Raw genomic sequence first — 11,329 nt, forward strand, 5'->3', positions numbered from 1 at the left:
CAAATGGGATTTCATCAAATGAAAAAGCTTTGGCACAGCAAAGAAAATGATCGACAGAGTAAAGAGATAACCTACAAAATGGGATAAAATATTTGCAAATCATACATCTGATGAGGGGTTAATATCCAAAATATATAAGAAACTCAAAGAACTCATTAGCAGAAAATAAACAACCCAATTAAAAAATGAGCAAAGGCTTTAAATAGACATTTAAAATTAATTAAAAAGACATACAAAGGGCCAATAATTATATGAAAAAAAAATGTTCAACATCACTAATTATCAGGGAAATATAAATCAAAACCACAGTGAAATATCACCTCACCCCTATTTGAATGGCTATTATCAAAAAGATAAAAGATAACAAGTGTTGGTGAGGACATTGAGAAAATGGAACCCTTGTACACTTGTTGGTGGGAATATAAATTAGTACAGTCATTATGGAAAACATTATGGAGTTTCTCCCCTAAATTAAAAATAGACTATCATGAAATCCAGCAATCCCACTTTTGGGTATATGTTCAAAGCCATAAAATCACTACGTCAAAGAAATATCTGCACTCCATGTTTATTGTAACATTATTCCCAATAGCCAAGACATGGAACAATCTACATTTCATCTATTGATAAGTGGATAAAGAAATGTTGTATACATAACATATATAATGAAATATTATTCACCTTAAAAAAGAAGAAAATGGTGCCATTTGCAACAACATATATGAATCTGGACGGCATTATATTAAGTGAAAAAAGCCAGACACAGAAACAAATACCACACGATCTCAATTATATTTAGAATCTAAAAAAGTTGACTTCACAGAAGTAGAAAGTTGAATAGTGGTTGCCAGGAACATGGGGTGGGGGGAGATAGGAAGCAAAGAATGGGAAAATATTGGTTGACAGGCCCAGAGATTCACTTAGGCAGGAGGAATAAGTTCTAAAAAAAAATGTTTTTAAAAGATTTAGAAAAAAGATAAGACTAATACATAACCAATAACAACAAAAGATGACCCATGAATAAAAGAAATGTAATTCAAAGATATATAGGAACATAGACAATTAATTGTGGTTATCTGCATTGTTTTAGAAGTTGCATTTATGATCTTCCTGCAGGTCTAGATTTTACATATTTGAAGCCAAATTTCTGGAGCTACTCAACTTCACACATTTTAGGGCAACTTGCTATATGCTAGGCACCCTGAAAATAGTGCCTAGAGAAAACCAGACTTGCAATATCACCATCACAGTTTAGATAGTGTGGTGTATAGGAGGAAAAAACAAACAAAACACTTTTCTCGACCTTCTTAGGTTCAGTAAATAAGACCTGCCTATTAAAGTGACAAATGACAGATTAACAGGAGAAAAGGCATATAGACTTTATATATATATATATATATATATATATATTTTTTTTTTTTTACATGCATAGAGACCTTTATAGATAAAAACTGAAGATCCAAAGAAGCAGTTAAACTTGGAGGCAGGGGGCACTTATATACATTCTAACAAGGTGATAAATTGAGAAGTGAGAAGACAAAGGAAAGGGAGTCTGATCTTCTAGGGTTGGTAAATTGGTGAAATGTTAATATAAAGGGAAAAGGTTTATTTAATAAGGTTATTTAATAATGTTTTGTTTTTGCAGACTCATCTTGGTGTTGTCTCCATGTCTGCTAATAAAGACTGTTTCCTTCCTGGTACAAGAGAAGGGAGTAGCTTGACTAGGGACATTTATGCCCTGCTCTTAGGCAGATGAGAAAGGGTAGAGAGCTTTTTCTGTGTCTGTTTTTTTTTTTTTTTCTCTGTTACCTGTAGCTCAAAATATTCCTTATGCCAAAGTGATATATTTTGGGGTGGCATATTCTGTGAGGAGCTGCCCGAAATCGCCATTACAAGATGGCGCTGATTTCCGGTGGAGGGCAGGGCTGCTCGGTAACATGCCTGGGCCGATTAGGCAGCCACCAATAAGGTAGGAGCACGTCCTAGGCGAGGAGCAGTCTACATATAAAGGGCGCGGGTTCCCTCGCTCGGGGTCTCCATTTTTGGCAAGCTTATGCTCTCCCTCTCAAGATGCATTAAAGCTGATCTGCAGAAGGATCCTTTGTGTGCCGCGTCGTTCTTGCTGGCGAGACAGTAGCGCGGGACATTTGGTGCCGAAACCCGGGAACTTGTGTCATCGTCAGCACCTTCGGAGACCCCCTGGAGACAGGGAGGATTCAGAACTGCAGGAGGGTAAGTTCGGAGAGGTATGCCTGTTCTTGGTCTGGGGTTAATCCGGTTGGTTTAAAAGGTTTTGAAATCGCCCGGTGGTGTGGTCAGACTGACGTAGATAAGCAGCTGCACCAGAGACCTGTGTGAGCCTCTAGTACGTAAGGGAACGGCGCGTCTCACAGCGCCTCCCACGGAGTGGGGCGCGTTATGGGTTCCACTCAGTCCATGGTTACCGCGTTAGAGGCCGTGCTGAGACAACGTGATATAAAGGTAGGGGGCCGTGTGCTCAAAAATTTTGTAAAAGAGGTAGATCGTGTAGCGCCGTGGTTTGCTTGTTCCGGCTCCTTGACTTTGAGCTCTTGGAACAAACTAGGCAGAGACCTTGACCGCAAGTACGCGGAGGGAGACCTCCGTCAGGGCACCAAGACCATTTGGAAGTTTATTAAAAATTGCTTAGAAGATGAGGGCTGTAAACCGGTAGTGATAGTAGGGCAAAATACATTAGAGGAGGTCCAAGACAGCATGTCAGAAACTGAACGGAGTGAGAGGATGGGTACCCGCAGGAGGAGAGACGTCTCCCATAAGAAAAAGGGCCCTCCCGGTAAGTCTACGGACGAGGGAGAGATTCTAAAACAACAAAGTGACACTCCCGGCACATCTGCCGGTAAAGGAGGGATTTCAAAACCCAGACAAAAGTTGGAAGGGAAAGAAGGAGGCCTCTACCCTATGCAAGAGCTGGGGGCCTTAAAACAAGAATTAGAAGATTTAAATCTGGATGAGTCCGACTCCGATCCCCTCAGCCCTAGTGAGGAATCCGATTTGGAGGAGGAAGCTGCCAGGTACGAGGAGGAGAGATATCATCCCGACAGGCGGCGGAGACCACTCGGGGAGTGGAAATGCCGGCCGCCCCCAGTGGCCCCCGCACGGCCTGCGCCTTCAGCGCCTCCTCCTTACGTGCAGTCTTCTAATCCCTTCTCATTCCTCTCTGATAAAGTGAGGAAAAAGGTTCAAGCTGCCTTCCCAGTTTTTGAGGTTGAGGGCGGAGGGAGAGTTCATGCCCCCGTCGAGTACACCCAAATTAAGGATCTAGCAGAGGCGGTTAGAAAATATGGTGTAAATGCCAATTTTACTCTAGTAATGCTAGAAAGGTTTGCTGGTGTGGCTAGGACACCCGCTGACTGGCAAATGTTGGCTAAGGCAGCGCTCCCTACCATGGGTCAATACATGGAATGGAAGGCACTATGGCATGAGGCTGCACAGGCTCAGGCTAGGGCAAACGCTGCTGCACTAACTCCTGAGCAGCGAGACTGGACCTTTGATATGTTAACAGGTCAGGGCCCGTTTGCCGCTGATCAGACGGCTTTCCCATGGGGTGCTTATGTTCAAGTTTCTAACACTGCCATTAAGGCTTGGAAGGCACTCCCCAAAAAAGGGGAAGCTTCTGGACAACTAACTAAGATCATTCAGGGACCTCAGGAACCATTCTCAGATTTTGTGGCTCGAATGACAGAAGCAGCGGGGCGCATCTTTGGGGACCCTGATCAGGCTGCGCCTCTTGTTGAGCAACTGATTTTTGAACAGGCTACCCAGGAATGCCGCACGGCTATAGCGCCCAGAAAGGGTAAAGGTTTACAGGATTGGCTCAGAACTTGTCGAGAACTCGGGGGACCCCTGACCAATGCAGGGCTAGCAGCTGCCATCCTCCAGTCACAGAGACCGCCTAGACAGCAGAGACAGGGGTTAGACCGGAGAGTTTGTTTTAAATGCGGTCAACCGGGACACTTAAAAAAGGACTGCCAAGCCCCGGACAGGGATAAGGGCCCCCAGAGTACAGACTCCCTCTGTTCCCGCTGTTCCAAGGGATATCATAAGGCTGCTCTCTGCCGTTCCATTAGAGATATCAAAGGGCGACTCCTTCCGCCGCTCACAGAACAACACCAAGTGGTTCAAAAAAACGTGAAGATGGGCCCCCGTTCCCAGGGCCCCCACAAGTATGGGGACAAGGCCAACCAGAGTCGAGGAGAAAGGGAGGAGAGCCTGTCGGAAGACACACAGGATTGGACCTGCACACCTCCTCCGACTTCTTATTAATGCCACAAATGGGCGTCCAGCCGGTTCCTGTGCAGCCTATTCGACCCCTACTGCCTGGAACCGTGGGCCTTATAATTGGCAGAGGATCGTTAACTTTAAATGGTCTAATTGTCCACCCTGGGGTAGTTGACTGTCAACATAGCCCCGAGATCCAAGTCCTGTGCTCATGCCCAGGAGGAGTCTTTTCTATCACCAAAGGAGACAGGATAGCTCAGTTATTGCTCCTTCCAGAGGTTGCCAAACCTTCAGAGCCTGGACGAGAAAAAATGGGCTCCTCGGGCATGGATTCCGCCTACCTGATGGTCTCCCTAAATGAGAGACCTAAGCTAAAGTTGTGGGTTGAGGGAAAATTGTTTGAAGGCATTATGGATACTGGTGCAGATAAGAGTATTATTTCCGCCCATTGGTGGCCAAAGTCCTGGCCTGTCATTAAATCATCACACTCTCTACAAGGCCTCGGTTATCAGGCCAGTCCTACTATTAGTTCCGCTCCCTTGTCTTGGGAGACGGCAGAAGGACAAAAGGGCTGTTTTACTCCCTACGTGCTTCCGCTCCCCGTTAACCTCTGGGGGCGCGATGTTTTACAAGAGATGGGAATTAAGTTGTCTAATGAATACTCCTCTCAAGCTAAGGAGATAATGGCCAAGATGGGTCATAAACAGGGAAGGGGTTTAGGAGCCAGGGAACAAGGCCGGATTGAACCTATTCTCCCTGAAGGCAACCCAGGAAGACAAGGTCTGGGTTTTCCCTAGGCGCCATTGAGGCGGTACGACCCATTCCGTGGAAAACGGAGGATCCGGTGTGGGTTCCTCAATGGCCACTATCCTCCGAAAAATTGAGGGCGGCAACACAAATAGTGCAAGAACAACTAAGGTTAGGACATCTTGAACCATCCACCTCTCCTTGGAATACCCCGATATTTGTAATCAAGAAAAAAATCAGGAGGTTGGAGACTCCTCCATGACCTGAGAGCCATTAATGAACAGATGAATTCCTTTGGCCCCGTACAAAGGGGCCTTCCTCTTCTCTCCGCCTTACCTAAGGGTTGGAATTTAATTATTATAGATATTAAAGATTGCTTCTTTTCCATCCCTATATGTCCCCTGGATAAACCTCGCTTTGCATTTACTCTCCCTTCAATTAATCATATGGAGCCTGATAAGAGGTTCCAATGGAAGGTTTTGCCTCAGGGTATGGCAAATAGCCCCACCATGTGCCAACTATATGTTCAAGAGGCTTTGAGCCCTTTAAAACACCGATTTCCCTCCCTAATTCTGATTCATTATATGGATGATGTTCTGTTATGCCACAAAGACTTGACAATTTTACAAAAGGCATATTCTTTATTACAGTCCCTCTTGTCAGACTGGGGTCTACAAATTGCTGCTGATAAAGTTCAGATTGCTGATACTGGACATTTCTTGGGGTCAATTATCTTCCCTGATAAGATTGTCCCACAAAAGGTAGAGATAAGAAGGGACCACTTACAAACCCTTAATGATTTTCAAAAACTACTGGGAGACATCAACTGGCTCAGACCCTTTCTAAAAATCCCCTCTGCAGCCCTGAAGCCGCTGTTTGACATTCTTGAGGGTGATAGCCATCTGACTTCTCCCAGGTCCCTCACTCCGCCAGCAGAACAGGCCTTGCGGTTGGTAGAACAGGCCATACAGGGAGCTCAATTGACACGTCTTGTTAATACATTGCCCTTTTCCTTGTGCCTTTGTAAAACGAAGGGACTGCCTACTGCTGTGCTTTGGCAAAACGGCCCCCTTTTGTGGATCCATCCCAATGCTTCACCAGCAAAAATCATTGATTGGTATCCCGATGCTCTGGCACGGCTTGCCTTACGTGGACTTAAGGCCTCTCTCACTCACTTTGGCAAATATCCAGAAAAGATGATAGTTCCCTATACTTTGCCTCAGGTTCAAGCCCTGACGGCTGCCTCCAATGAATGGGCCATATTGGTCGCCTCGTTTCCAGGGCAGATAGACAATCATTATCCCCAACACCCTCTTTTGCATTTTGCCTTGTCCCAAGCGGTGGTTTTTCCCCGGGTAACATCCTCTGTGCCCTTAATAGATGGCTTGGTAGTCTATACTGATGGCTCCAAGACGGGGATTGGAGCCTATGTGATTGACGGTCAGGTTGTCTCCAAAAGGTATATTGAAACCTCCCCCCAGGTTGTTGAATGTTTGGTAGTCCTAGAGGTTTTACAGACCTTTTCTGGCCCTGTAAATGTTGTCTCTGATTCTAATTATGTGGTAAATGCAGTTAATCATCTTGAGCTTGCTGGTATCATCAAGCCATCCAGTAGGGTGGCTTGCGTCTTTCAACAAATTCAAAATTGCTTGTTAGCTCAGCGACACCCATTTTATATAACTCATATACGGGCACATTCAGGTCTCCCTGGCCCTATGGCACTAGGAAATGACCTGGCCGACAAAGCTACAAAGCTGATTGCTGTTGCCATGTCTTCCAATCTGGAAGCTGCTAAAAGCTTCCATGAACGGTTTCATGTAACGGCCGAAACCTTGCGCCGTCAGTTTTCCTTAACTAGAAAAGAAGCTAGAGAAATAGTGACCCAATGTCAAAACTGTTGCCAATTTTTGCCTATATCTCATGTGGGGATCAACCCAAGAGGCGTAAGACCGCTGCAGGTTTGGCAAATGGATGTTACCCATGTTGCCTCTTTTGGAAAACTCCAGTATTTACATGTGTCCATTGACACTTGTTCTGGTGTTATACATGCTTCTCCCCTATCGGGAGAAAAGGCTTCCCATGTGATCCAACATTGTCTCGAGGCCTGGAGTGCCTGGGGCAAGCCCAGGGTCCTTAAAACAGATAATGGACCTGCCTACACTTCCCAAAAATTCCAACAGTTTTGTCATCATATGGAGGTGTCCCATTTGACTGGCCTACCCTATAACCCCCAAGGACAAGGTATCGTAGAACGTGCCCATCGCACATTAAAATCATACTTACAAAAACAAAAAGGGGGAATTATGAAGGAACTTCCTCCAGTACCAAGGACAGTGATTTCCCTGGCATTATTTACTTTAAATTACCTGAATTTAGATGAGCATGGACAAACAGCGGCCGAGCGTCATTGCTCAGAGCCAGACAGGCCAAAAGAAATGGTAAAATGGAAAGATGTGTTGTCTAACGAATGGAAAGGACCGGATCCTATTCTTATAAGATCCAGGGGAGCTGTGTGTGTTTTCCCACAGAATGAAGATAACCCTTTCTGGGTCCCTGAGAGGCTTACCAGGACGGTCCCAGAACGGAAGGATGGCGCCAAGACCCCATCTGAGCTGGAAGATCTGGCTGTTCCTCCCTATTCTGATGGTGATGATCAAGACCCCAACGGCCTTGGGCGAGCCGCGCTGGGGGATACTGTCGACCTTCCCCCTCCCGATGCCAGTTCATCATGATACTAGGTTGGACGAGAGAATTTGACAACCTGATAAACCAGCTGCGCATGGCCATTGTGTCCGTGAATTCAACAAGAGTGGATGTCTCCTTCGCAGCCGGACTGTCCTCATGGATTAAAACGGCCGTGTCCCACTTCAAGGAGTGGGCAGGAGTGATTGGGGTTGGCATGTTCTTATGTGGGGGAACTGTGCTCCTACTATGGTTGGTCTGCAGATTAAAAGCCCAGACCCAGAGAGACAGGGTAGTCATCGCCCAGGCATTTCTAGCCCTGGAACAGGGGGCCAACCCTGACGTTTGGCTGTCCATGCTTAAGGATTAGCCTGCTCTGACTCCCCTTCCCCCTTCCTGTTGGCTGGCCTCCCTGAAGCTTGTTCAGAGGAGTTCGCCCTTGCTCAAACAGGTCTATGTGTAACAACAGGCTCCAGTGTGTCCAGAGACGGGCAACTTCCCCCAGACTTGAACCAACCTAAGACATGGTGCCCGGTGGCGATAGGGTCAACCTATGATGGGTAAGGTCAAAGTCTGTGGAGGGACGACCTAGGACAGGAACGCTGGCTAATTTGTCCGCGACCGCCGAGCTTGTACCAGCCGCTTTAAATGATAAAAAAGGGGGAGATGTGAGGAGCTGCCCGAAATCGCCATTACAAGATGGCACTGATTTCCGGTGGAGGGCAGGGCTGCTCGGTAACACGCCTGGGCCGATTAGGCAGCCACCAATAAGGTAGGAGCACGTCCTAGGTGAGGAGCAGTCTCTATATAAAGGGCGCGGGTTCCCTCGCTCGGGGTCTCCATTTTTGGCAAGCTTATGCTCTCCCTCTCAAGATGCATTAAAGCTGATCTGCAGAAGGATCCTTTGTGTGCCGCGTCGTTCTTGCTGGCGAGACGGTAGCGCGGGACAATATTCTGATCCTCTTTATGGTATATGGATGATAAATCCAAAAACAGCCTCAGTATTCTTGGATTCCAAATTTAATGCTCTTCTCATCTAATCAGTCCTGAATAATTCCTCAAAGTTGTTCCATTAGTTAACTCTTCTCATCAGGTGTCTGTCTAAGAGCAACTGATCTTAAGCCTCTTTCCATTCCCCACCTCTTACCCTGATGACCATGCAACTAGGTTCTGGAATATCAATTTAGACTTGCTTGCATAGATTCCTCCTATAACTGTTCTTTCATTCTTTTGCCTATTTCCTACATAGACACTATCATGAAGAGTAGAAAGGTATTATTAAAATTTATCATCAAAGCAAATATTTAATTATGCTATTCTTTATATTCTAAAAATTTAGAAAATCGATATTAAAAAACCAACCAATCTCTTCTTATGCATCTAAGGACAGTTAATAATGTCAAATCACTAATTATAAGGAAATGCATTAGAGAGCCTACATTTAATTGCGTTTTTGTAAGTCACTTGAAATAAACTGAAATAACAAATGGCTTTATTCACCACTTTTGCACCAAACAAATCTCATTACTTATAACTACTAAAAGATTAATTATCTGAGAGCTATACGAACCATGTTTATTTTAGTAATATATCTGAGAGCTACAAGAACCATATTTATTTTAGTAATATATCTGTTTTACAAGCTTACAAAATTCTCCTTTGCTCACTAATTTATTTGCATAAACTTCAGATTATTGTCTAAGAAAAAAATAAGACTTACAAGCATCTGAAGAAAATGTATAGGCTCTTCTTTTTTTTTCAGTTTCTTCTCCTGAGTTGAGGTGAAGTAAAATTCAAATTTTTGGGCAAAATTAGCTACCGGTGCAGTTAGCAATGTCTAATTAGAAATCTGAATGTGATTAATTTGTAGATTAAACATGTTCTTATGCACTGCTTCTCTAACATTCTTTTTTTCAATATCCATTCATCTTTATTTGACTACTGGGCCATATTATATTTATACTTTTAATATATGTATTACATATAAATTGAAAAGTGCAATTATTCTAAGAGGACCAACTTCTGCCTGAGGAATATAGCAGTGTTTGGCGCTGTTCAAAGATCTGGAATGGCTACATTCAGTTGTCAATCACTGATGTTTCTATATTAACTACAGTGGCAGGATTTTTTTTCTTTTTTTAATTTTCTGTTCTGTCAGTTTCATTGTTTGAGATTCTCCTGAGCCATCCTACCCGTATCTAGTATTTATAGCAAAAGTTGAATTTCATTTGTCATCCAGAGCACTATATATAAATAAATTAAGAATTTGATTCAAGAAAATATTCCAGGAAGCATATAACTTGGGAACACAGTCTGACTTAGGACATGTTGCTTTGAAAAGAATATAAAAGGAAAAAGTTAAAATGTTTCCACTATTTGATGGGTGATCTTTCCTTTTTTCTTCCTTTTCTGAATATTTATTTGTGTCTGGGCTGTTTTATTTGTTTTGTATTATACTAAAGAGCAGACACATTTGATCAAGGCTATGTTTTATATGTACACAGATACCTGGGTGATAGCACTATTTAGTGCACAAAGCTCATAGGAACACTTCCCTTAGAAGTATGTATGTTAGAGCTTAAGCAAGTAGATCCTAGCTATCCTTCAGATTTGGGTCTGTGTGCACGTATGTGGGTTTGACATCCCATTAGTTAGAGATTTTACTTCCTCTTTAATTTAATGATTTAAACACACACACACACACACACACACACACACACACACACACACACACACACACACACACACACACACACCTCCAATGGAAGCAGTGAGTGTTAATACTTAAAATGTGAGAATTATTCTGTATCATATACATACATAGTCTCATTTACTCCTCACCACACTATTCGTTCTATCGATTGACAAATTAATACACATAGCATTAGGATTTAATTGTTATTCACCTTTATTATTTACTGTCACATCCTGAGGCATCTCTCCTGGATACTATATTTATCTAATTGGCCACGGATTATACAATATTTTATTCATACAGTTGAATATAAAATTATATAATGACATATATACCAACCATCCAGGATTATTAGATCTCAATATTATGACTAGCTTAGTTTTTAAAGTACCTTTTTCAGGGGTCATTTTTATTGTCTTTCAAGCCTTCTGGGCCTTCTATCAACATGTATTAAATATAAATTGATGATGATATTTTGTTACTAGGCTTTCAAGAAAGATGTAGCTATACTAATATGCAGATGCATTACTGGAACTCATTTATCCGAAACCCACAGTTACCAAATGCAGAGAGACAGACCATGTTTTTCAAAGGTTATATACACAAGGCAACAATTGATTTTTCATGAACCTAAACACAATTTTCTTTAAAAAGTTTACTAGTTTTGTAACTTTCCACATGTATGTTACCACACCCAAATTTTATGGACCAATGTAAAGGATAAAAACTTCCTAATGAATGAAAAGGAATTCAGAGATATTTGAAGATAAAATAATTTAAGAATCCAAGGTCAATCAATAGAAAGTTATTCCGGGAATTGAATTTCTTAGGATTTCATTGACCTCCTATTTTCTTCCACCATCCAAATACCTACAATCCAAAATTTTTAAATAAATAATTGGATTATAGAATAACATTATAGCCCTATAAAATAATTCGTCATAATGC

At 42.9% G+C, this 11,329-nt stretch overlaps 1 protein-coding gene across 1 annotated transcript; it reads left to right on the forward strand.

Moving 5' to 3' along the window:
- Window positions 1-3,192: 3,192 nt before the first annotated feature.
- Window positions 3,193-4,302, forward strand: LOC134387075 (igE-binding protein-like; the record flags this gene model as incomplete). Its single annotated transcript, XM_063109330.1, has 1 exon — window positions 3,193-4,302. A coding segment is annotated over one exon (1,110 nt), but the record flags the coding sequence as incomplete, so codon positions are not given.
- Between the last annotated feature and the right edge of the window lie 7,027 nt (window positions 4,303-11,329).

Source organism: Cynocephalus volans, chromosome 10, assembly GCF_027409185.1.
Source record: "Cynocephalus volans isolate mCynVol1 chromosome 10, mCynVol1.pri, whole genome shotgun sequence".
Taxonomy (NCBI): domain Eukaryota; kingdom Metazoa; phylum Chordata; class Mammalia; order Dermoptera; family Cynocephalidae; genus Cynocephalus; species Cynocephalus volans.